Source organism: Hippocampus zosterae, chromosome 1 (assembly GCF_025434085.1).
Source record: "Hippocampus zosterae strain Florida chromosome 1, ASM2543408v3, whole genome shotgun sequence".
Taxonomy (NCBI): domain Eukaryota; kingdom Metazoa; phylum Chordata; class Actinopteri; order Syngnathiformes; family Syngnathidae; genus Hippocampus; species Hippocampus zosterae.
The window spans coordinates 25951313-25979265 of NC_067451.1; the positions used below are offsets into that span (position 1 = coordinate 25951313).

The 27953-nt window shown below is 41.7% G+C and overlaps 1 protein-coding gene across 6 annotated transcripts in view; it reads right to left on the reverse strand.

Moving 5' to 3' along the window:
- Window positions 1–27953, reverse strand: part of atp8a1 (ATPase phospholipid transporting 8A1) — a 123683-nt gene that overhangs the window by 81647 nt on the left and 14083 nt on the right. For 2 of the 6 annotated variants that reach the window (XM_052073289.1, XM_052073278.1), the window contains exons 2-11: window positions 24227–24341; window positions 16562–16661; window positions 14108–14206; window positions 8395–8440; window positions 8235–8275; window positions 6814–6887; window positions 4951–5020; window positions 4744–4871; window positions 4161–4272; window positions 3180–3345 (exon numbers count right to left, since the gene is read on the reverse strand). In XM_052073289.1, coding sequence (XP_051929249.1) covers window positions 3180–3345; window positions 4161–4272; window positions 4744–4871; window positions 4951–5020; window positions 6814–6887; window positions 8235–8275; window positions 8395–8440; window positions 14108–14206; window positions 16562–16661; window positions 24227–24341 — 951 coding nt within the window. Of the gene's footprint in view, window positions 1–3173; window positions 3346–4160; window positions 4273–4743; window positions 4872–4950; window positions 5021–6813; window positions 6888–7584; window positions 7659–8234; window positions 8276–8394; window positions 8441–10457; window positions 10551–14107; window positions 14207–16561; window positions 16662–24226; window positions 24342–27953 lie in introns of those variants that run through there. The other 4 variants (XM_052073256.1, XM_052073267.1, XM_052073299.1 and 1 more) reach the window with 4 other exon arrangements.

The window sequence follows — 27953 nt, forward strand, 5'->3', positions numbered from 1 at the left end:
GCTACTGGTACAACAAATACAGGGAGTCTCAGAAGTGAGGTGGTGGGGAGGGGAAGACAAACGTACTGGATGCTGTCGAGACAAAGGAAGAGAGATTCGGTCCATAGCACATTGCCAACCAACAAGGAGTGGAAAAGAGCGGGCGGATGACACCAGCGTGTTAATAATGACCACTGCATCGCCACATTGTTAGGTCCCTTCACTCAAAAAGTCGGCTGTTTGGTTGCAAAGAACACTGCAGGGCATGCACGAGTGCGAAAAGCACACCAGGAGAGTACATACAGTACAATGAAACCTCTCAAGTTGAATGCTCATAAAGTGGACGTCAAGAAAAAACAATTCTTTAAAGTATTATGATGCGCGCCCACTTGTCGAAACATGGCATTTTGATTAATATTGTGTTTGTGGAAAACGAATGCACCCTGTTTAATCAATCTGATGGGACGGCCATTTTGCCACTTGCTGCTGACTGAAAATGACACCACGGTTTCTCAGTTAACGACCAGCCGCGGCTCACCTGCTTTCCGAGTTTGGTCATGGCACATTGTACAAGATGTTGCACAATCATGGGCGACAAATGCAGTCAGAGCATCTAGACAACTGCACGGCCCAGTTGTGCCAGAAAACTGATGATGTGAATGGCGTCCATCAAGTTCTTATATGGTGGGGGAAAGACGACTCGTGCCAGGGCTCAAGTGCTTCACTCGGCACCGTTTTAACTAAAAAAATCGAATCACGAAGATTGAAATGGGGAAAAAACTGAATAACGCTAGTATATCTCCACAACAATGGTTAACTGATTTGTTCACTCGCATGACACTTAAAATGTTAAATTGTTACTTTAAAATATACATTTATAGTTGCATAAACTGCTTTGAAACATGATAACAAGTTGAGTTGAACTTTAGAGGTTCCACTGTACTTTGAATGTCAACTTAACCCTTATCAACCACCATCAACCAGTCATAGCAAGAGCTTTTAGTTGAAGATGCACTTATTTTTGTCTGTATTGAGTATGAAGACTTTCCTAAAGTTATTGAAAAAGCCAAATTAGACCCCAGTTCAGCATCTGGCTGACTTACTTTCTACTTTTCGAGAGAGTACAATCCAGCAAGTTTCTCAAATGCTTAAATATTTACCAATATGCACTCTTTGGCCTCGATCTGCATTATGTTATCAGAGTATACAGGTTTAATGTCAACAATTGCCATCCTCAGCACTCTGTGACCGCTCAAAGTCACATTAATTATTCACTGGGCTTCAGTGACATAGGAGCCTGCGGGATGCTGTGCGTGGCCAGCTAATGCCGATTCTTCTCTTCATCTCCTCAATATTGGTGAATGGCAAGGCGACAATCATTTTGTTTTACAAGCTCATGTGATGCTAAATAATTTGACAGGTTTTCCACCGCTCTCTTTTGTCACAGGCTGGACAATGCCCACTGGAAAGAGTCTCAACAAGCTCCTTATGGCAGTACAATCGGTCTCAAGATGAACCCTTGCTTTATGACTTACACTGCCCTAAAAAGTTTTAAATCAGTTTTAAACCCCTTGCCAAATCCAATAGTGCACAGTGTCAGGAGGAAAGTGTAAGTCGTAATGCAAGTTTAAATCAATCAGGACACAATCTCTCCGACAGGCCTATCGGGGCACAGAGTAATGCAAGTACCACGATGATCACTTTGCTTTCCAGAGCTTTTTCAATAAACCACTGAAAAAAATCTGACCAAATAGCTGTATTACGATGACGAAGAGGATTGAGAATTCATGCAAAGCCTGTGAAAGTGTAGCAGTTCCTGTGAACCGAAACGCAACAACTTGTCAGCTCGTGTAAGCATTTGATCTATTTGATTCAATCTACAATTTACTTTAGGTTCCTCAACCATCTAAAGAAAATGTCATTTATGGTCGGATGTGTACAAAAAAAGTTCTGGGTTAGTTAATGGAACAATAAAATCAAATTACTCAGTTGTCCAAAGTGTCATTGTTTGATATGATCCCTGAAATTTTGAAAATCGGTTAGAAATTGTTGGGTGGTAGAGCGTGGGCATGTTACGTCAGTCACTACGACAGTGAATTGCTGTAGACCACCACACGTCATCTGTACGGCCATCCACTAATTGTTTATAATGCTGGCTGTGCATCAATCAAGCTCTAATAATAAGGTAATACGAAATGAAACGGAAATAACTTCAATGACGCATGACAAATATCCCAAAAATTAAAGGAGCGTCATATAATTCCATTTTAGTGTTTAAGTGTTGCCCAGAAACATCTATCGATGAGCCAGACTTTGAACAGGTTTGCATGACTCCTCCTACTCTTTGTGAAGTGGTTTGAAAAGATGGCGACAGAGGCATCTGTAAAATGTCGGCCCCTGCACCACATGTTGTGCTCAATCAAGAAACATGTATGGAGCCTCCTGCTGCGAACTGCATCTGGAGTGTTACCTCCAGTCGATGGCAGAGACAAAACTACTCATTCTGGAAAACAAAAGTGCTGTGATTGTCTATAGCCTGAGAGAGGCAAAGTGGTCCACGTGGCACAAAACAAAGGGAGGTATCAAAATAAGAATGGAGGAAACGTGAGACACTGTTTGCAACAGGCACTGAAAATAACTCGACAAAAGGTGTAAGAGAGAGTTGGAGGGGAACACCTATCGTTGGATCCCTGGTATGTGCTTGTCCACGGGAATGGGCCCATACAAAGTTGGGCAACCGTTTAGGGGGCGAGGGTGGGGGGCCTCATTTGCTTAGCAAAGGCAGAGCTTCAGTAAGGGGTTAGTAAGGGAAGGTCATTCACGGATGGCCAAGGCTTTTAAATGGTTGTTACCTGGAGCTGTTAAAAAAAAATGACAACAAAGAAAAACAACAAAATCAAACACAACATTAGAAAGGGAACAAAAAAAAGTACAGCAGCGCAGTGATATTCAACCATTTCTCACTGAACACATCTATGCATCAGTTAACAGGGAGTCTGATCATTCCCCGCATTGCCACATATTTCACTTGTTATGAAAAACATCGTTTAACTGAGGCAACGTAACAAAACAAAAAGAAACGTACATACCGGCATTTAAGAAAATAACTTAAAACGACAAAGAAATAAGCTGATATGGACACAAGTGAGATCAAATATGTGCAATGAGCGGCGGTGTGCAGCCTCTACGGGGACTCTTACAGTTGAGGTCCATGTACCAGGCGTCATTGCCACACCGGTACTTCCAGATGGTTTGGCCCACGGAGCAGACCAATGAGATGGCCAGCAGGCAGCCAAACAGGACCAGAATTTGAAAGTTGGTGATTCGCTCCACGTTGGACAACTTTAGCGGAGGCCGAGTGGAGTTCTGACAAGGCAAGAAAATGACAACGTGTGCTAGATGTTGACAAATCATCTGATCAGTGTGTTTGGCCCTGAATTACCGTACTAATAGAACCAAAAATAATAATAATCATAGTAAAAATCTTACTTACATACAAGAGAAGCACACAGATCCTTAAAAATATTTGTGTGCACTTAAAAAACATGATTTTAACCACCGAAATCATTTACTTTTTCAAAATGCCTTTTCTTAATCATTTTATGATGATCAGTTAACAACATGAATAACTGTATTCACGTCATTATAATTCTTTGAAGAAAATCGAAGTGCAATTTTATACCACTGCTTAGTTCTTAAAAATTATGAATTCTATTCATCCATCCATTTAATGGTCTGCTAATCCTCACTGGGGTCACCGTTGAAATTGAGGTCCATTCCATCTACGTAGCTTTGGGCAAGAGGTCGGGCTACCTTAAAACTTAACAATTAGTTTTCAACTGAATAAAAATGATGTGGATAATTTACGATGAATGTAACCATGTTTGAACATTACCGGTAATTTAAATAAAGTACGGTGTGCAGTCCTTGATCGAACAATACTGGTAACAAAACCACACAAGGTTAGCATTTACTTACTTTGGTTCATTTTAAGGAAAGCACTTTGTGCTAATGAGACATTTGCTCTTTCACAGTTTGCTGACAAAATTGTCAATCAATTTAGTTATCGTTATACTATGAATGAATTACTTCTGGTTTCATTTTCGTGTGAAAAAATATATATTTGTGGAATTTTTAGTCAACGAAATGAAATTTGCAGTCAATTCAGTTACCACTGGTACCTGCATGAGTTTTGTATCATGACCCGTGTAGACCACCACACCATGGACCCACTGTGTGTTCCGCAGCTGGGCTCCTCTCAGTAAGATCTGGTCTGGACCAAGCGGCACTGTGCTGTAATAGAAAAAAGATCATATGTGGATCTAGTACCAAACGTTCACATTTCCCCCGATTTCATGCATTGGTGTGCATAGTCAGGTGCTATACTCAAGAGAAGTCACTACTTCTGAAAAGATTTCGAACGACACAAAAAGGAACATGATGCTATGAAACCCTCTAAAAGCCAAATGTACTTCTGGAAATTGCTGACTCGGGGAAGCTTTTTAGTCCCTGGATAATCAAATCATAATGTCATAACATTGCATCCAGTCGCTAATAAAAATGCATTTTTCCTCAGTGACACAGCCTTTGAACAAACTTTGAGTGAACCAGGTGCCTTCAGCAGACAATGCACTCTGCTTTGGGCTAATGGATCAGCAAGAGTTTCAAATGTCAACAGGTGAGATTACCCTCATGGATGGACCTCAAAAGCTTTCGGGGGAAAAATCCCGCAGTGAAAATATCGAGCTTAAGAACCAAGCCCACCTGTGCCCATCCAGTCGGATGTTCCCAACAAACTCATACAGATGACGATTTGGGCACTCGCACTCCATTCTCCCCGAGAGTCGCATGAGACTGTCAATGTCCTTCAAGTCGGATGTCACTTGCAAACCCTGTTGATTTGATTTCATGTGTCACTGTTAACAACAACAACAACATTGACACAATAATGTATGCCACAGGCATATTTACCTGTCTGATTTTTAGGTTTGTTTCGCCATCTAGGTTTGATGTTTCGATGTAGCACATTCCCTGCGGCTCACTGTTGGGTAAAGGGAAAAATGACACCAAATCAGTAAATGACTGGTTAGTCAGCTCCAAAATAGGCCCAGACAATAAAATGAATGAACATGATCTAGTAGTGTGGAAAAGGAAGTAAAGTAGGGCTGAGTTTTATACCAAACAGACATCGAGGTCTACTGTACTAATTTAGATAAGGGTGCTGTGCACCAGTCGACTTAAAAGTTATACAAGTGAGAAGTATTCTTTAGTTGCAGGCAGTTTGAATGACATTAAACTGCAAAGGGGCCGAGACAGTAGGAAAGAGAAAACTCCACAGTGGCGTGATGAGAGCGAGAGGGCGTGCAGAGCACAAGAAGCAGAGCAGACAAATGAGCTTCTGACAGATTTTGGGCACAGGGAAAGTGGTAGAGCATGCCAGCCAGGACACCGTTAGAAAATCTTTGTGAGCAGTTCTTTGTTTTAGAGAGGGTCGGTCCAAACGTGGGAAGGACGGGCATCAAGAAAAAGCAAGACCTGGGTTTTGCTGTTCCTTATCTTAACCATCATATTTGCAATGGCAGCTTCTTTGAAAAAATACAATTGTATTTACACAAGTGCCTTGCCGAGTACAAATTTAATTTAGACTCAAGTTCAATTTGATCCAGCTAATGATGACATTAGATGGTTACCATCCCAGGAATAAAAATAAGAAGGATGGAAAAATAATTCATCAACTTTCTAAGGCACTTATATTTATTTGGGTCACCAGCAGTGAGCTGGATCTTACACTAGCTGACTTTGGGCAAGAGACACCCTCAGCTGGTTGCACTCTGAGATTTTGGGGGGTTTTCTCACTTACAGTATCGTCACACTAAGGACAATTTAGAGTCAAAGGGGGAAATAAAACAAATAAATCAATCAATACTGTAAATAGAGTTAGTCGTGTCAGGAATTCCGGTGAGCGCCTTAATGGCATTGGTTGCATGCTGCCTACCTGTTAAGACTCCCTGTTCATCTCTGTCTATCTCAACTATGACCTTTCAACGTTTATTATGTCTCTTTTCCTTCTTAGAGTGATGTGCATATTTTGTATGTACAGTATGTAAATGAACCGAATGATAAAATGACAAACAGCAGTTAGAAATGCTTACTTTTCTTTATATTTTACTTCCGCATTCCGGAAAAGGGTGGAAAGGGCTCAATACTAGATAGGACAGAGACCTAATCTAAATGTCCACAGGGTGGGGGGTGGAAGGCATTGACCTGTTTGAGCTATCAGCAGCCCACACTACATTTATGAGAACAGTACACAATGGTGTACTGTATGTCTCCATTGCCAGAAATAGAGATCACCAAAGACAAAAAACATAACTTTTTGGCATCCTCAGAGCAAACCACATATTGACTGTTTTAATAAAAGTGAAAAGACCTAGTGTCTTTTCACAGCTCAGCACTTTCAGTGTTAAATGAATGCTATCAACAATTCTCTAGTTGCAATGAAAACGGCTACTGTCAAAATATGAAATCAAGTTTGACTTTGAATTAATCTCAAAAGGCAGAAAATAGTGAATATTATTCCAAGATGTGGTTGATATTTCATTCTTGGAACGTGGCATCATGCAAATATGGCGGGAAATGTTTGTGTTGGCCGGCCATACGAGCCATGCAATAGTTTAACAAGAAAAAAAAAAAGAAAAAGCGAACATGCAACATCTGGAACGTAATCAGAAGCTCCCCTGATGCATGCAAACGAGCTTCTGAGACCAGCTTCTGAATGTCTGGCCCCGTCTTTGCAAGAGCAGTTGCCTTGGTAACATCTCTGGTTTTCCTGACCTGGACGACAGTATGACGAGGTCAGCTGGGAGGTGATCGCCGTTGGCAGCTTTGACCACTTCCCCAACAGTCACCTGATGTTAGCGAGCGCACGCCAGTGGCAGGAAAGAGGGCGGAAGAGAAAGGGTGGCGGTAAAGGAAAGGATGGAAAGACAAAGAGCAAACAAATGAGAGGAGAAAGGTAAAGTGTTTTTCTGTCCTGAGGGCCCTGCATCTGCTTTCTCTTAAAAAGGGCAAGGAGCTAATCTTATGAAAATCACATTATTGTTGTCTCACCTAGAGAAATGATGGTATCAAGCTACAAATCTATGCTGTAAAGCCTGTACTTCACAAAGCAGCACAATTTTGCAAGTGTGTGCGCACGGAGCGAATGTTTTTGTTGTTGTCCGGGTTCGTGCAAACGGTCGCAATGATGGTCGGCAACAATTGTAATGGTCTCAAACTGTTACTCTTGTCGCAAAGAAATTGTGAACATGTTCCAAAACTGTTTGTAACATTGAACGAATCGTGACCAAAAAAAACAAAAACAATAACAACAGCAGCAGAATTCGCCTTGTGCACACACTTGCAAACCTTCACCGCTCAATGAGATATGGGCTTAAGGATGTGTGACTGTTGAAATGTAGCCGCAGTTTGAACCAAAAGACAGGGTGCAAATTCCATCCTGGTAAACCATCAGATCTTTAAGCTGAAGATAAGAGTTTAAAGGCAGCAGGGACAGAGGATGGAGACGATCCCTAGTGGGTGGTCGTCAGAGTGGACTCTTGATACCTGCATGATAAAACCACAGCGTCTGCAGGCACGAAATCACCTGCATTTACTTTAATAACATCGGCCATCTCAACCTGTGAAAACAGACTGGTCATTGTGGTGCACACAATGGAGAGAAGGACTGTGACCGCGTTATATATTGATGAATAGTAATACAGCCAATGACATGATTCAAGATTTGAAAAGGCAAAACATTTTCTATTCAGCAAGAAATGAAACTATAATACCAGAAATCAATCAGCTACGGGCAAGGAGTAAAATCTGACAAGGATAACCCATACAGTGAAAACAAGGCAAATAATTTGGGAATGGCATGGAAATTAGTTGATTTCACAGTATGCATGAATATGATGTAATAAGCAGAGAAATTTCAAATCACATAGCAATCCAGTGATTTCTGTCTGCAATGGCCAGGAACTATATTATTATGATAAAGTCAGAAATGGCTTTTTGTTGCAGGAACACATAAAACACAAATACTTTGCCTTTAACGACAGATCTAATGAAATCATTGGATTTATTAGTTGCTGTGCATTGTGTGAGCATTTGCTTATGTTCCCCACTCAACAGCAAAACCAGTGTGACAAAGAATGTGTTGGCTTCTTCGGAATTGGACTGAAAGACACCAGTTAATATTATTTATTACGTACCTTCTCCCAATGCACAATTTCCCAGGCGCCATTTCGTAACACTGTGATACATGAAAAGAAAGGAGAACAGCAAGAGACAGGAAGAGGAAGTCAAAATGAGTTGACATATTTAAACTGTCGCATGACAAAAAGAGCATCCGAGCAAAAGAGTTTTCCGTACCTTGACATTCCTTTTTGTTGACAACACTGTCAGCATTGTGACGTTTCTAAAATGAAAGAAGAAAATGAAATGCTGATGATAAATACAAATAGAGGATTACAAGATCAATCATATTTGGATGACAAGAGCATTAGAGTGCTCTGAGAGGTTCAAAAGAAAGTAGGTGAGTTAATGCAAAGTGGTGCCTCTAAATTCACAATCCAAACATCGCAATATTAAACAATGTCGCAACTTATCTACTCATTTGCTTACATTGTCATATATCGTGTGATGTGACACAATCACTATTCTGTGGAAGCTTAACATATTCCGACCACTTCCTTCCAATTTCATGAGATACAAAAGCCAAGCAAAAGCTGGACCAAAACTGTCTTTAACAAACATTACAATGATGTGACACGCATGAGGGATTACATGCGACATAAAATATGTGTATTATGGTGGGTGTAATTTGCACTGATGCCGAACTTTTTTGTATCATATTGATTATGAAATCATCACGCTCGAGCCGTACTGGGGGAAAGCGTGTATTTATTTATTTTAATTCCTATTTTGCAAATAACTAAATAAATGTTAATTTACTTAGACGGCCGTTGATTCGAATATTACTGGCAAGCAGTCACTGCCAGCCATGCCCGACAAAATCTGCAATTGCACACAATAGGCTTTGACAGTTACCAAAGCTAACGAATGTGGTTAAATCCTCTTCCCAAACTCTCTTTCAAAGGTCCAGTAGCCATAAGTGATTCAAGAAAAAAAAAGAGCTGACTAAACTGTAGTATGTAAAAGGTGGATTTTAATCTGTAATTGTGCACACAAACTTTTTGACTGACGGGGCTACCATCTGCAACACAAAAATTCCAGCAATCAATTGTTAAGAAAACATCCCTTGTCCAACGTATCAAGAACAAACTATGATATTTTCATTCTTTATTGTCGATCAAGGATTTCATACTCGCTGCAACTTTTAATCTTGAGAGTCAAAATGCAGTGAGGCTCCCAGTTAAAATATTTGCTCTCAAGATATTTTCCCCAAGTTGCATTGGCAAACAATTTGTTAAAAATAGCAGACCACATGAGCACTGACTAATCATGTCAATTAGTGAAAAAATACAAAACTGACCAAATTTGGACATATGAGACTTTCTACCCGACAGTGACGATATCCATACTCTTTAAAAATTACAGTACGTTTGTTACCTTCACCAAACAAAAATGTGTGAGGAATTTGGAGGAGGAGTGTGGCTTGTTGATCGTTACAACAAATAAAAGACATGTCGTCCATAGGTGGAGCCTTGCAGAAAATCGGTCCAGATTTGCACATACTGGGACTGGGGGTGGCGGGGCAGGGACTCAGTACAGCCAGCAGAGGGAATTCTGATGCAAAAAGCATGTCATGAGTGGCAGTGCCTACCTATAGTAATGGAGTGGAACAGTATTGCTCAATCAAGCAATTATTTCGATGGCATGAACTTCTAAGACGAGTCAGACAGGCATGGCGGAGGCTTTCTATTTCGAAGACATACTACAGGATGGTTGTGTGTCTGAATGCAGATCAGCACTATTATTTGCCCTTGCGTCCTACTGTACAGTCACACCATCAACAGTGCTGATGTTTAAGGTCTTGTCAAGTGGCATCCAGCAACAGCAATGTGTGCTGGCCCTGATAAGAGAGGTGTGGACGTATCCTATCACGACCCCCACAAGATGAAATGTTTACATTCTTTTAGCTTGCTCCAATTTACTCCAATTTACTCCAATGCTGATACAATTAAAGTCTAATTAGTGCATTCCCGTGCACTCGCTTATAGGGCTCCCATCGGATGGATCACTTTGTGCATCTCGGGAACGCACTCTTGTGTGTAATGAAAAGGCGGGCAGTGTCGCACGGCTTCAACCTTGCGCCTGCTGCAGAGGGACCGGGAAAAGTTTTCAGCGCTACATGAAGGCTCATCCATCATCTCGTGTGCAAGAGCTGTTGGCTAATTTCATTTGACCATTTTTCTTCCAGCTGCTGACGCAAACCAGACATGTCAGATCAGAGCTGCATTTATATCCCATACCTTTTTAGTTGTCAGCGCTCGAAAATACCACGCCGCATGGAGGGAAAACAACAATGGAAACGAAAACCCAGGAAACGAACCAGAACTTCCTGTATTTATTCTGTTGCTGTTGGCTGAAATGAGGAAACATATTTTATCTGAGACGAGGTGGCAAAAACGTGGTGCTGCAGCAAAGTGGAGACTGCGGGATTTAATAATGCAGTGTCCAGAGAGCAAAACAATAAGATTAAAAAAAATGTAACGTGGGTTTATGTTTGCAATTTCATGACACACTTCATCAAATGTCGACCCACAAGGTATCGGCTCTGCTGCCTCGGAACCCTGATTGAACAAGTACGAGAAATCGTTTCTGGGAGTGCCTTGTTTTGCTGGTGGTTCAACTGTCAATGATTTGTAGTGACATAGTGAGCTGACTTGGTACCACGGCATACATTTGTCACTTGTCATTTTGAAGCCAAAGGAACAAATATTTCTTCTACATCAAAACAGCAAATCAAGACCTGAACTCTTTCGATCTGACATTCATTCATCTTCCGAGCCGCTTGATCCTCACTACGGTCGTGGGGGGTGCTGGAGCCTATCCCAGCTGTCTTCGGGCAGTAGGCGGGGGACACCCTGAATCGGTTGCCAGCCAATCGCAGGGCACACAGAAACGAACAACCATTCACACTCACACCTAGGGACAATTTAGAGTGTTCAATCAGCCTGCCACGCATGTTTTTGGAATGTGGGAGGAAACCGGAGCACCCGGAGAAAACCCACGCAGGCCCGGGGAGAACATGCAAACTCCACACAGGGAGGCCGGAGCTGGAATCAAACCCGGTACCTCTGCACTGTGAAGCCGACATGCTAACCACTGGACTACCGGGCCGCCCCCTCCTCTACATGGATGACATAAAGCTGTATGCTAAGAGCGAAAGGGACATAGATTCCCTGATCCACACAACCAGGATCTACAGCAGCTACATCGGGATGTCATTTGGGCTTGAGAAATGTAGTCGGATGGCTACTAAGAGAGGAAAGGTAGTCCGCACTGAAGGGGTCTCACTCCCTGAAGGAACAATAGCAGACATTGAGGATAGCTACAAGTACCTCGGTATACCACAAGCCAATGGCAACCTCGAACTGGCAACAAGGAAAGCGGCTACGGCCAAATACCTCCAGCGAGTGAGGCAAGTCCTAAGAAGCCAGCTCAATGGCAAGAATAAGACCCGGGCAATAAACAGCTATGCCCTGCCAGTGATCAGATACCCTGCAGGAATAATAAGGTGGCCAAACTGACGTTAAGACCTGAAAGCTCCTAACCATGCATGAAGGGTTCCATCCCAAATCGAGCACCCTGATACTGTACGCAACCCGAAAGGAAGGAGGCCGGGGACTAGCGAGTGTGAGAGCCACTGTCCAGGATGAAACATCCAAGCTCCATGAATACATCAAGGAGAAGGCTCCAACGGATGACGTACTCAGAGAATGTCTCAAACAATGGGGAACAGAGGATGAGGAGCTGGAAGAGGGACCATCATGGGAGGACAAGCCCCTACACGGGAAGTACCACCGGACCATAACTGAAGTGGCTGATCTCAAGAAGTCCTATCAGTGGCTAGAGAGGGCTGGCCTGAAGGACAGCGCAGAGGCACTCATCCTGGCTGCTCAGGAGCAGGCCTTGAGCACCAGAGCCATTGAGGCCCAGATATACCACACCAGACAAGACCCAAGGTGTAGGTTGTGCAAAGAGGCACCTGAGACAATCCAACACATAACTGCAGGGTGTAAGATGCTGGCAGGGAAAGCCTACATGGAACGCCATAACCAGGTGGCTGGCATAGTCTACCGAAACATCTGTGCGGAGTATGGACTGGAAACCCCAAGGTCAAAATGGGAAACACCTCCGAAGGTAGTGGAGAATAACAGAACGAAGATCCTGTGGGACTTCCAGATCCAGACTGACAAGATGGTAATGGCGAACCAACCAGATATCGTGATCATAGATAAAGGGCAGAGGAAAGCCGTTGTAGTGGATGTAGCGGTCCCAAGTGATGGAAACATCAGAAAGAAGGAACACGAGAAACTCGAGAAATACCAAGGGCTCAGAGAGGAGCTGGAGAGAGCCTGGAAGGTAAAGGTGACAGTCGTGCCTGTGGTGGTCGGACCACTCGGGGCAGTGACCCCCAAACTAGATGAGTGGTTGCAACAGATCCCGGGAACAACATCGGACATCTCAGTCCAGAAATGTGCATTGCTGAGAACAGCAAGGATACTGCGCAGAACCCTCAAGCTTCCTGGCCTCTGGTAGAGGACCCAAGCCGAATGAGGAACGGACACCACCCAGGGGGTGAGATGAGGATTTTTTTTTAATATGTGTGTGTGTGTGTGTGTGTGTGTATTACTTTAAATAAATTAATTACAAGCAGGACATTTGTCTGTTTTACAATAATTTGACCATGAGTGTTTGCTTCATGTCATTATCTTTTTTAATTTAACTTTTGAATTTTTTCTCAACGATTTTTCTCTCTGTCGTAAAGTTAAATGTTATAAAAGAGCCTATACCGGCAAATTAAAGAGGTGGGCCAGTTAATCGGTTGGGCCCTTCTTATCAGAGAACCATGTTTAACCATGCAGCAAACATAACAACCAGGGTAATGTCGTGGCTCAGCGCTGCAGTCGCATCAGGTAAACTCGCGAGGTGTGAACACAGAAGGGAAGAGAGCGCGGGTCACCTTTATTTCTAAAGAAGGGAATCAAGAAAACTCCATAGCCATGCTTTTCCCCACACAAGAGACCGGCAGAAGGTGGGGAGAAAATGCTGCGGTCGTGCCTTCAGTACAAGATAGAATCGGACAGTATAGAGTAGCTGTCCAGTGGGACCGGCAGACAGGTGACCTCACAGCATCACTGCAATACAGTCTGATGCATTGAGTTCACACTTTAGCAAAACTAAATACTGTGAAGCAAATTATACATTTTGTAATGAATATGGACTGGTATCAGAATTAATTAGCCTATTGGGAACACTGTATATCATGCGGAATGACTGGGGATTAATGGTGTCTTGAGGGAAAATAGAAAGTGCTCCTAGGTTACAAGCAGCAGAGATTCACTCTCTTCTCATTTGCTGTCTAAAAGGGGACAGGCAGCATCTCCTGTATGTATGGTCTACATTGACGCAGACCTCAACTATGGCAACTCCTGTTGACATCATTAATGCTGCTCAGTCCAACACTAGCATGAGGACGTTCAGAGATTTATATTCAAAACAGAACAGTACATTTACACATTTCCCAAAAGTGGATCAAGCACATGTAGTGGAATGCCCATCCTTCATCTTGAATAAAATAAACAAGTGTATTGAAATATTTCAAAGAAGCAAAAGGGCAAACAGTTGTTATGTTCGGTTGGTGCTACCTGCCTTGATGTATAGAGTATATAGGTTAATGAGTCCTATACTTACCCAGGCAGGCACAGATGTTAAATGAAATGAGCGTGTGCTTGTGTATGTACACACTACACGTGCGCCTATGTACATTTGGATGCAATCTGCAGTGATCATGTCATGTGATATGAATGCCTCCTGCAGGGAATCTCTCATCTAAAAAAAAACTGTCGATGAGGTACTTTTGAAATACAGGTCACATATTTGAAGTTGTTCTCACCAGATCCTCAATGACCTCCTTAACAGCAGCCACAACCAGAATAAAAAGCAGGGGCACCAGCGTTGTCCAGCGGCCGGTCGGAGAAACATCTGGGATTTGCTGGGAGGGAGGAAAAAAAAATTGGAGATAATACAAGGGATGACAAAATGTGTCAAGAGTGAGCAAAGTTGGTTAGTATGAGTAGAGTGATTGCAATTGAATCCTTTCACCACAGCTGACTCCAGCATCTTGAATTGAACACGAGATTTTTGCAATGACATTGCTCAATAACACTGGAGTGTTTAAAGTTGCCTACAATGGCATGATAATGTAGACGTTTAATTTAATAGTGCTGTCAAGCAATTCATTTTTTTGAACTAACCACTTTATTTTCCATTATTAATCACAATTAATTGCAGTTTTGCTATTTTGCACAGAGCGTGTAACAGCTAATTACTTGAGTAAAATCTTGGAATTAATGTGAAATCATCAAATTGAAAGTACAGTCGATTTAAAGATTGTTCTAATAGCTTTCTTTGATCCTTAAGTGCAATTCGTCTCCTGTAAGACACAACTGCTGAACAAAAGGATCAAAACTGACCCATCTTTACGGGCATCTTTCAGATATTCATCTCATCGAAAGAAGGGAAGAATGCTCAACATTTCTTACTTAAAAGTTTCGTTCTGCCAGGGTTCTAAATTAACACAAATTACACAAATTGCGGGTTGAAACTCAGTTTGGCCGGTGACGCGTGAGGCAGCCGTGCCGGTACTCCTTTTGTTGGAGTAGTCTGAATAACCAAATGGCACATTTGAAGAACGCTCTGTGTTGGAGTAAAGCACTGCACGCATGTTGCATATTTCTGAACGTGCCCACGATTAGGGAACTGGGATTTGGGGGGCCTTGTTTTGTGTAAAATAAATTTTCACCAGAAAAAAGTGACATATGCTACCCACAAATGGTTGTGGATATTTGGCTTTTGTGTTACATGTTCATGTTTTCACATCTGTAAATGTTCGTACTGTCTTATACATCGTAGTTGGTGGCTATTTTATTGGAAATGGTTGCAACGAACTATGGTTAGAATATACAGATTAGTTATGTCCCTCGAGGTACGTTGTAACGAGGTTTTACTGTATCCCTCACGTACATACGGTGTCCTTTAGTTCCCAAAAAGCCACAGCTAAAGCACATATAAATTTCCTCATTTTTCAAATAAATCCATGTCACAAAGATTAATGTGCAAACCTGTCATGAAAATGCATTCATTCATTTATTTTTCGAACAGCTTTATCCTCACGAGGGTCGCGAGGGGTGCTGGAGCCTATCCCAGCTGTTTTCGGGCAGTAGGTGGGGGACACCGGGAACCGGTTGCCAGCCAATCGCAGGGCATGTGCAGGGGCGTGCTGGAGCCTATTCCAGCTGTCTTCGGGCAGTAGGCGGGGGGACACCCTGAATCGATTGCCAGGCAATCACAGGGCACACAGAGACAAACAACCACCCGCGCTCACACTCACACCTAGGGACAATTTACAGTGTTGTCATGAAAATGTCAGATGGAATCAGGCTTTTAGGGTCTCAAGGAGAAATAGTATCGCTGAGACTTTGGGAGAGGAGTTTTAAAGAGATCTTATTTTACCATATTGAACAAAGGGTGACTGGCTGGCCACCCTTTCAAATACCGTACATCCCCTCCACTTAGAACCAAACATAATGATTCTATTTTGGGCTTCCCACATTCAATAATCAAATCTCAGCCAAGCAAGGATACACAGACATGTTGCTATGAACGTGACATATCTAATCCTCAGAGCTGTTTTTTGTTCAAGGTTGCACCAGCGAGCGGTCAACTAATGAAGATGCACCGGACGCTTTTCAAAGCAGTAACGTCAAGGTCACAGACTGGAGGCTGTTGACGGGAAATACGGTATGTGGAAATCAAAGTGAAGAATCCTCTCGCTCTCGCACTTTTATCTCCGAGACGGATGGATTTATGCTACTTTGAATGACCGATGCTGGAGAAAAACATCAATACTAACCAGTGTAGCTAACAAAGCAAAGAGCACCCTCCCAAACGTAATAGACACTATCGTAACATAGCCAATTCAGACGATGCTGGACATTGTAGCTCATTGCATTTTCAATGAAATGACATGTAAATATTGTTGAGCCAGGAAAGAAACGGAGTTTTTGTTTTTGCAGAACATCGTATTGCATGCATTATTCATAACTCAGGCAGCTTAATGTTGATGAACGTGTGCGTATGTGTGTGTGTCTTTATGAGTGTATTTTCACAGACAGGACCCTTTACAAATGGTGTCTAGGTCAACGGAAACAGTCCATCACACGCATACAAATGGGAACAAATTGGAGCTGAGAAGAGTCTAGAATTTGTCTGAAAATGTGTTTGCATGCCTCAAATGTAGATAAAGTGCATCATGCAACACGGTGATCCCGCTGATTGAAAATGTTACCTGTAAGAGTGCAATGAAGAGGAAAAAAGCGTTGGCTGCCCTCCTGAACTGTGAGTAGAGGAACCTTGGGAGGAAAGTGAGGACATTGTATTTGGCCGTACTATAAGGAGAGAGAAAAAAATGTGAACAATTAAAATAAGTTGTTTTGAAAGTTTACTGTATTTTCTGTACTTAAAAGGTCAATTGCATTTTACTAATGTCACAAATTATCTAGTACACAAAGTGGTACTGGAGTTACACGTTTAACATGGTCCATTGCTGAGCTCAGAACTCAATGGCTGTAATTTCGCTGCCATGATTTCATGCTGGTGCAGCTAAAGCTTGCTCTTAACAAATCGCAAACTCACGGAATCTAACTAAATGGAATCGTGCCACTTAAAAATGTACCGTTCGTGAATTGTATCCATGTACTTATCAAATTGTCCTTGATTGGAGAGATGCACACCTCTCGTTTTACCTTTGGGGAAAACATGACAGTGCATCTTTGATTTTAAAGCAACTTAGTCCAAGTAAATATTTTATGTTTTATGGACATTGATGTGTAATAACTTACAAATAAGCACCATCAAAATAATATATCCTAACCATGATTCCATCACTGTATTAAAATTATGGCAAAATAAAGCTGTTGGGGTTTTTTGTTTTGTTTTGGGGGTTTTTTTTGTGGCTAGAAAGAGTACCGGAAGGTCTGTTTTGGAGAAAATCGTTTTTGATGTCCAATATTTTTTTGGTGCTAATGAATTTGTGATATGTGATATTTATGATGATATGTGTGATGATATATGATATTTATGTGTGATTATGAGATCCTCTTAACACAGATTCGGTATGAAAATGAAAATATCTTTCGCAAAGCATGATTCAAGACAAAAGTGATTTTCTCCATCCCATGGTTTTTGCCAACTCAGGATGTGTCAGCAGCTACAGGGTATTACAGTTCACCATAGCAACAACAAAGTCATTAATTATTGATGTTGGGTTTTGTCACTCGAATGAACATCGGTGCGAGGACGTGGATACGTTCCTCTAAGCAACAGTTTTCTGTGCCAAGAATACACTTTAATTGCAAAGTGCGACAGAAACTAATCACAGAGCTGCAATTTCGATACACAATTTTCATTTTAGCGCTCGCTGGCTGACTCTTCATAAAATGCATTTTCATCAGCTGCAAGGCAATAAATGATTTGGATCAATTACTCTGATTGGTTCTTCACTCATAAAAAGCCTTTTCGGCACTTTCACACAGAACTTTTCCGTCGTCTCGTGGCCCAAATCTGATGCCACGGGTATTTTGATGCGTTGAGATATTGCGGTAGCTTTTAAAGACACTTTTCAGTGTAAATTTGAGAAAAAGACATTATGGGAAGATATAAAATGCATGTGAAATAAAAGGAAATTTGTAGTGGTAATTATATGTAGTAGATCCTTCAAAACAATGGAAGGTTTTCCACGTATGGCCTTTCAAGGTGAGCGAGAGGGGGACAGAATGAAGACAGCAAAGAGCCAAGCATTTCAATTCTAGCAGCTCACAAAAGTCTGATGAAGCGCATTGTCAAAAGTAGGGACGGCTCAAGAAAAGTTCCAAATGACTGAGTTTTGTCTCACTTAACAAAATCTAATTGTTTTTTAGTGGACATTAAATTGGTGTCCACAGATTGTCTAAAGGTTCTGTGAGCGTCCATTTGCGACACTCAATGTACAATCTAAAATAAAATACCATATTGATCAAATTACTGGACTCGAAGATAACAGTTTGTGTATTATCTTGGTACAGTTCAAAGGTACAGTACATGAGCATGTTCCAGAAGCTGAACAAGGAAGTAGCACTAGAGTACAATATGCATCTTGAATTGTATGTGTGTGTTTCATTTATCTACAAGTGTTCAACAGGGTGTCCAACCAATCAATATTTCACAGTAACCCTCCTAGCACTTCTGCTTTGACTTCTGTTTATTGGAGCTTCCTTTTTTGTTCATCCCAAATGAATTGCACGCTACTTTTTTTTAAAATTGAGCATTTCTGCCTTATATGCATTGTGTGGTCTGTCAAGTGTTTAGAGCAAACAGCACACGGCATCATTGTGTAGTGATCTGTTTGCTTTAATCAGCAAGTAACGCAGTGTTTAGTTTGGTATGTATGTAGAGAGAGAGAGAGATGATTGTGGTTGTACAGTTGGAAAAATACTTGACAGAAAATATGCCTCTAAGTTCGCTCAAAACTGGTCCTTCACTTTACAGTATGGTATGACGATTACTTCAGTTCAGAGAACCTCAAAGGATGAGCTTCATCTTTGGCTTTTCAATAATAATAGATATTATTTACAATGCACTTTACAATTTGGATACCACGTTTCAAATTGTACACGAAAAGCGACAATAAAAAGCAAAAGAATGACACAAACAAAAGGAGGAAAAAGAATATATAAAATAAAAACAGCTACTTGATCAAATCGGGAAAAAAAACATGAAACGAGCAGATGAAGAAAGTTATGTGAATTACAGTTAGTTACAGACGCATGACAATAGGCCATCATTTACCATGGTTGACTTCTTACATGTGACGTGTGAACATTAAAAATGAGATTGACTACGCCTTTGTCATTTCCCATGAAAGTTAAGACTACATTTTACTGTTTGTGTAACTTCTTTTTACACTTGTATGAAAGTTTAGAAACTTTTAAAAGGTTACTTTAAAATGTCACTTTTTATGAGGATGACATTTCATTCAGGGCGGCCCGGTAGTCCAGTGGTTAGCACGTCGGCTTCACAGTGCAGCGGTACCGGGTTCGATTCCAGCTCCGGCCTCCCTGTGTGGAGTTTGCATGTTCTCCCCAGGCCTGCGTGGGTTTTCTCCGGGTGCTCCGGTTTCCTCCCACATTCCAAAAACATGCGCGGCAGGCTGATTGAACACTCTAAACTGTCCCTAGGTGTGAGTGTGAGGGTGGATGGTTGTTCGTCTCTGTGTGCCCTGTGATTGGCTGGCAACCGATTCAGGGTGTCCCCCGCCTACTGCCCGATGACTGCTGGCATAGGCTCCAGTACCCCCCGCGAGCCTAGTGAGGATCAAGCGGTTCGGAAGATGGATGTATGGATGGACATTTCATTCATTCATTCATCTTCCGAGCCGCTTGATCCTCACTAGGGTCGCGGGGGTTGCTGGAGCCTATCCCAGCTGTCTTCGGGCAGTAGGCGGTAGACACCCTGAATCGGTTGCCAGCCAATCACAGGGCACACAGAGACAAACAACCATCCACGCTCACACTCACACCTAGGGACAATTTAGAGCAGGCATGTCCAAAGTCCGGCCCGCGGGCCAAATCCGGCCCGCGGTCGAATTTCATCCGGCCCTCGGCCCCTGTCATAAAATCAGTGCCGTGTGGCCCCCAGGTTGGGCGCAATGGAACACGTGTTGCATTGACTGAGGTCTCGTAGACTGGTGATTGATGTTTCATAGAGTACTGCTTCCCTCTAGTGACTAAATGAGTAATAGCATTCACAAAATGAGTAATAGCATTTAGACCAGTGGTCCTCAACTAGAAATGCTGTCGGTCCACTTTTTTTTTTTTTTAATAAGACCAAGGTGCACGGCGGTCATGGGGAGCAGGGCTATATGCCCATTTAGTATGGCCAAGCTTATACAAATCAACACCCCTCACAACCAACCAATAATGGGGTGCATGAAAATAACAAATTTTCACTTTGCCAGTACACAGCAAATAATGAGAGGTATTGTGTTGAGGCACAGGAACTTGATTGTTTGTTTATTGAACATAAAACATATACAGTAATAATTTGACAGAAAATAAGGTAGATAAAAAAGTAAAAAGAAAGAAATCAGTCTTCATTCAACACAGTTATGTTCAAGGGAGTAACTTTTATTTTGTTAAGTTGTGCCAGCTTAATAATAGAAATAGCCCTTTTAGGGAAATAAGACATTTTTACTTTAACTTTGTTAAACAGTAGTCGTCTTTTTTTCCCTTAATTTAACAAAAACAAAACAAAATACTAATTTTACCAAAATAAATACTAAACGTGAAAACAAAAATATCTTTTTCATTTGTACAATTCCCCTTTTCACATCCCCTCTGAAATCACTTTAAAAATATATCAGAAGAGGAGTTAAGAACCATTTTAAATACTGACACAAGGGAGCACAGGAATGTGCTTCCACTATAGGTGAATGCAATGTCTGAGGCATGCAAATATTATTTGACGCCATTGTGATGCCCATTTACCATGTTGCGGTGTTCTGCTATTAAACAGCTGCAAAGATCCCCGGGTAGACGGGAGCATAACTGCACACAATCGAAACCTCACGCGATTCGTCTTGTGTAATTGTCTGTGTGCGGATCTTCTAGGCTGACGCTGTGAGCACACTGTGGCGTCGCGCATGCGTCTGTTTCCTGACACAATCATCCATTTTGAATGCGTGCGTATTGGGATAGACGCGTGCTGACGCGTATGTATGGGCAAACCTTAAGTTCAGAGGAGCCAATCAGCGCATCGTATACGCTGACGCGTATGTATGGGCACACCTTCAGTTCAGAGGAGCCAATCAGCGCATCGTATACGCTGAAGCATATGTATGGGCACACCTTCAGTTCAGAGGAGCCAATCATCGCATAGTTATCGCCGACATGCTCTGCTCAGCCAGGGTCTCCAGTGAGTCAAACATTATACACACAAAGTCGCGCTGCCGCGGTCCTCTGCATTACGTCTGTTAGTGCACGCAAAGAATACAACGGATAATTTTAACAAGCGATCGCGGTAATGTGCAGATTATAGTCCACAAATATAAAATGTATAACGTAAAAATCACTTTATAAATTATTATTTCATACAATTTGCCGAGGGTCCGGACAGAGGAGGTCAGCGGTCCGGACAGAGGAGGTCGGCGGTCCGGTCGTGGATCGCGGTCCGCCAGTTGAGGAAGAGGGATTTAGACACTAGAGGGCATCACTCACGAGTTAACAAGACATCACTCCGTGTTTATATTGACTGATATGTCATATTTCAAATGATCCTTGCAGTTATGGATATGTGTATTGCTTGTTCATTTACCTGTTGTTCGAGTCAAAGGTTTTGTGACTATTGAAAAGTCATGGTGATACATTTTATGTTTCAAATCAATCAATTTGCACTCAGGAGACTTCTGTTTAAGAAAAAGTCAAGTGAATAAGCAGTTGCAAGTGATATACCTGTTTCAAATGAACCAAAAGAAATTCTTAAGATTGTTGAAATTAAAATAAAAATGGACATGTGAAACAGACTGGCTTACTAAAATTTGTTGAACAATATTGTTGTTCTTTGGCCCCCCGACATTTTACCACATAAAATCTGGCCCCCCTGGCAAAAAGTTTGGACATCCCTGATTTAGAGTGTTCAAACAGCCTGCCATGGATGTTTTGGGAATGTGGGAGGAAACCGGAGCACCCGGAGAAAACCCACGCAGGCCCGGGGAAAACATTCCAACTCCACACAGGGAGGTCGGAGCTGGAATCGAACCCGGTACCTCTGCACTGTGAAGCCGACGTGCTAACCACTGGACTACCGGGCCGCCTAGGATGGCATTTTGACATAGGATTTTTTTAAATTAATAATTTGATAAATTAACGCAGGTTTCAACTTACATTTAGTAGGGTTTGATCTACTGTACTTTGATCTACTGTAAAGATTCATTGAAAAACTGTAGTTGGTATGGTGACCTTTAGCTTCACCATATTGCTCGATACTTAGCAAACTAATGCCGGCAAAAAGGACATGTCAGTCCGACAGTGCTAATGCATAATGACTGGTTTAGTCCTCCCCTCGAGGTAGCATCGAAATGGTGGGTGGCAAATCTGAAGTTTTAGCCTTTAAGCCTCGGCTTGATTATTCTTATCTGCCAATACAACACTCATCTCCCCTAAAAGATCACGTGGACAGTGTTTCCTTGGTACTTTTTCACTCAGTTTGACTCTTTGTTTGATCTGACAAAGCAGCACGGTGGTCCAATCTCTCATGACTATCCAGCTAACTTCCTCCACGAAAAAGAAGCGGAAACACTTATGGCCTATTTCATGTTTAACCTCTTATCGGCGTTTCCTACCTCAGCATTTATGTTTAACAAAACTGCTCACTGTCGTTTCAAGTAATGTACCAATATTTAGCTAATGTTGACCCCCCCAAAAAAATGGGGAGAGTACATTTTAGATTTTTATGTCAATTAATTACATCCAGCCTCAAACTGTTGCCATCATCGTCAATGTATTAAATTAACATGTATTTTCATAAAAGTACCATGAAATGAAAAATAAAAGCACTAAAAGCAGAAAAATGCCATTTGATGCGAGGTGATGCCCATTGAACTGAAGCATTACAAGGTTTCACCAACTCGTTACAGTTCAACTGCAGCTGAATAAATGCGATGTGGCATGACATTTTTTTAAATATACTGTACATATGGTAGAAAATGAAACGCATATGTGCTACGATAGAGCAATGTTAAACCTCTTTTCTATGCCTAAACAGTTACATAGAGTAAATTCATGGCCAATACTGTTGAGAAATGGTGAAATAAAATGAAAGGAAAGCTCCATCCACATTTGAAATCATGTGTTAAACAGCTCTTTAAAGAATGGAATACTTTGTGCTTTGACTGTTACCTGTTTTTTTTGTTAGTTTTTGGGGGTCGGGGGGGGGGGGGGTTGTTCTTTCCATAAAAAAGCTCTGAAAAAAAAAAACTATATGCAATAGGAATGAAAGAAACATTGGGAATACGATAATGATCACATGATGTCTCTTAGTGGCCATCGGGTATGAAAATTCTGTTCCCGCATGAGATTGTATCATTGTCCACCTGATCCAAGGTAAACACAGCTGCACACACAGGCTTCCTGACACTGACAAGCTGGTCGTACCAGTACCAGTATCTTTTGGTGATCTAAACCAGTTTGGAACATTTTCCTCATTGGGTGATCAAATGCAGAATCAAAGGGTACACTTATTTTGAAGCAGAATAACAAGAAGCCATTAGACTGAACTCGTGATGTGGGAAATGTGGAGTTAATTTACTGTAGATGATCCAGGTCATGTGTTAATGTCCACGTTTTGTTCTTCACAGTCCGTTGAGCATATTACATTTGATGGACCCAGGACGACAATAACAACAACAAAACGACAAAAGAGTGCGCACAACCATCAAGTAACTTAATACATTGATGGTTACGCCCTTCTTATTGTTTCATTCATGGTTGTTCAACTCTATGTGTGCATGTGTGTGGGTGCGTGTGTACTCGTAGAACTCGTGCAGACAGAATGCCAACAGTAATATTCCTTGACAGGGGATGGCCTGACCTGACATGCTTGACCTTTAAAGCTAAAAGCGGCACAATCCTAAGAGAGGAAGCGACAGTCGCACTGGAAAAGTGCTGACTTTATGGAGTTGTGTCCTCATTTCCAGCTAACTAGACATTATTGTGGATATAAATCAAGCCATTTAAAACGCACAATAGTCACATGATCATCAGTGTATAATAGAATTGTTTGTTCACATCCCTGTGGATCAGTTTTGGGTAAAAGGCAATAACGAGTGGCATTTACAAGATGTGTAAATGCTCTTTCCCAGGGGTTTCTGGTCCCCATTAACTGCGAAAAATGAAGGATTACTGTATCAGGTAATTCTTACCTGACCCTGTTGCTGCAAAACTTTGTAAACTGTGGCTGGTTAAGGTAAATCAATCGGGCATCTTCTTGGTCCGCTAATGATGTCTTTTCGGAAGCATCCTCTGTTTTCTCATAGCCTGAAAGATGAAATGACAAAACAGCCTCTATAAGCAATGTATTCATCGTAATAATAGGCAAAAGAAAGGTGGTGAAAGGAGTCGAACAAGAGACGCAGACAAAAAAAAATGAAACTCATAAAAGCAACGATCCTGCTGATAGATGTGTGTAAAAAAAAAAAAAAAAAAAAAGTACTCTTCATTACTCATGTCAAAATTGTGTTCATGATGTTGGTGTTGCACACTGACGAGGTTATAAAGCATGGGCAGAGTATCTGATCCATTGCTGAAGTCCACCGACTCCCCACCAGGTTCAACAAAGTGAGATGCAGCTCCATTGGCAAAAAACAAGAAAGCAAACGATGTCTGTTTAGGGGTGCCAGAGAGCTACAGGACGAGCCTATATAGGTTCCCACTTCCTCTTATCTGAGGTGGACAAAGCCCAAATATTGAATATCACAGAGCGACAACTGATTCAGGTTTACAACTTTTGGGGAAACACAGAGAAATGAGTTTCGCAGACTACAACGAATCACAGTGCAATTCCCACCTTGACTGTAAATCAGTAGAACCTTATAGATTGGTTGAAATTTAAAATACTTCTTTTGGCACCCTATATGTCCGAAAACAAAGGTGATGACTGACATTGCAACTGTTGGCTGATTAGCTGTATGGATCATACAAATTCCAAACAACCGAACAGACGGTTCCAAAGAGACAAACGATGTAAATGCGGGGTAAGACGAGCAAACTCCCTAAACAATAACCCAAATCTGTAGTGGCTCTTTGCAATTTTGCACACCCTTGATTGTCTCACAGCTGTCATTGGGTGGTACTACTGCAGGATGGTACCCTTACATTACGGAAAGCCTTTCAATATTTATTTGTCATGTCTTCATTTATCGTAGTTGCTTGTTATTGATAACACCAGTGTAGCATGCTCTATCGGAGACAAGTTCCTTGTGCGTTCTACACACTTGGCCAATAAAGATGATAACAACATAATAACGACTCAAACATTGTTCTCCCTGATGAAATTTGTAAGATACTTTTGCTATGTCCCAGATGATCGGACGGAGCTGAACGAAAGGCTGACAGACAATCAAATTTTGAAGTTGCCAAACAAGTTGGAATGTGACACAAACGTTCATAGGAAATATGGGCCAAAAATCAAACAAGAATACAGAAAAAAAAGACAAAACAGAGCGAGATGGAACAAAGTGTTTCAACTCGTGTTGTCAAGACAAAGTAAGCCAAGACTAAGACTTTAAGGGTTTAAAACCAAGGCAGGTTAGAACGTAAGATAATGTTTGGAGAGCATGTGAGGAAAATAATATTAATAATTGTTTGAAAGTTGTTCAAAATCAATCTAACCCCTTATCCAAAATGAACTCTTTCCAAAATATTTCTCCAGTAAGAGTTACAAAATATTCGATGAAATACTGTGCATAGCGACATGGTTTCCCCATTTGCCTCACCATGTGCTTCAGGGCTAAAAATAACTCGCACCTCCGTAGTCATTTCGGTCACCAGGGGAAACACGGGTCGACTATCCAGCGCCATTACACAAGGACCCACTCAGACGTCAAAACGGTGTAGGTGGTTTATTGGATTAGCGAGGTGGTGACGAAAGACCATGTGAGGATTCAGAGGGAAATACGGAGGGAGCATGAAGGGTGCCGTCCTGTGCTTCAGAGAAGAAACGTGTTGTAGGGAATCGGGAATACCCTCTTATGTCACATGCAACACTTGTCGCTACAGGTCATCCATGATTGAACCATCAGGCTTGGATACCCCCCCCCCCCCCCCCCCCGAGTTTTGGAGGCATCTTTCTTACCAGCAATTTGAAAAGTTGTGAATGGATAAGAAGGAAATACAGTGTGTAGCTTGATTTTGTATAACCCCAAAAACCTTTGATCACTGTCTTCATTTAGGATGGGCATTGGACTTATTTTCTTCGACCTAACATTTACAATGAATTAGTCCTTCAAAATTTGGATTTTCAATGAGATGGGAAAAGCTCTCCGACTGTTCTGAACTCTTGTTTCAAATAATGCTGCCAGCATGAGTCATGTGGAAAGGTAGTTAAAAGAAGAAAAAAAACTACCGTTAATTGCCATCGCTGACATGTTTCTCAGACAGCAAACTACTTGACAATGTGCCGCTGGTCGCAGTCAAAGCATTAACTCCAATTTTTAGCAATTCCGCCCAGATATACAGTAATTGTCATAATTTCCATGCAAATGCCTGGATTAAGATTAAACATAAACAATTGACAAATTAATAGATGAGCATGCCAGCCCTGTTCTGGCTCTTGAATCTGACAACGGATTTCAATGTAATTTGGTGCCACAGAAGAAATCCATGTGAGGCACTCCGCTCTAATAATTGGAATTCTAAGACAATGGTACTGCCAGCGCCATTTATTGACTCGACCATACCACAACCACCTTTTGGGTCACAAGCATGATTTATGTGCACCAAAAACACATTCTCTAATCTCTATTGTGCACACTCCTAGATGCAAGTATGGGATTCATTGGAGTAGTTCATATCACATAGAGCAGTGTTTTTCAACCCGTGTGCCGAGACATTGTCAGATGTGCCGCAGGAAAATATTCAATTTGTATGCCTGTGCGGTCTTTCGACCAGAAAGTAATCATGTAGTACCCTCCCATAACGCGAGGGAGCAGCAACATCTAGCCAATTGCCTTGTGTTTCGACGAGAGACAAGCGAATTTGTGACGCATGAATGCAGGACGACGGTGAAACAATATATATGAAAGATGATAAAATACTGTTTTATTCTTGTTTATTTTATTCCAAATCAAGCTGTTATAACATCATTCTTTACTGTTAAAAACAGTTATCGTAACAATATAACACATTAATTGTTAAAATATGCGAGGGGCGGGGTGTCACAGTTTCAGCTAGTGGTGTGCCGTGAGATTTTTTTCAATGAAAGAAGTGTGCCAGGGCTCAAAAAAGTTTAAAAAACACTGACATCGAGTAGTATCGGGACTTGGGGCTTTAAAGACACTGAAAGGATTTCAAGAAGCATATTTTTACGTCAGAGAATTGATGAGTGAAGTGCTGATAGACAGTGAGTGTCTGAGTGCTACTCACACAACGTCAATAATCACAGATTTGAGGTCAAAAGCGACTGAAGTGAAGTTTGGGTGATCACGGAGTTAGTGTCCACAAAGACTTATGAAATGAGCAAGCTGGCGTCTCAGAGCAGCAAAAGGCTTTAGTTGGAAAGCTCGCCAAGGCTGTGATTGATGCTGTATCTGTGCATTGTGAATGAGACCTCGATGCTCCGGAGTTTGTGTTCCCCTGCCAGGTACTGCATTGCACCAGTTGAGGCTGCCTTTGCTGCTGCTTAGCTCCTTGTACACCCTCAACATTGCTGCTTTCACACAAGGGGTTTGCGGGAACAAAAAAATGTCACATTGCATATGACACTGTTATGATGACAATTTTTAATTCGGCACTGAGGGCGAACCGGTCGATCTACGTTCCAACCCTCACCTCTGGTCACGAGCTATTGGATGTGATTGAAAGAATGAGATCCCAGATACAAGTGGCCAAAATGAGTTTTCTCCGCAGGGTGTCTGGGCTCTCCCTTAGAGA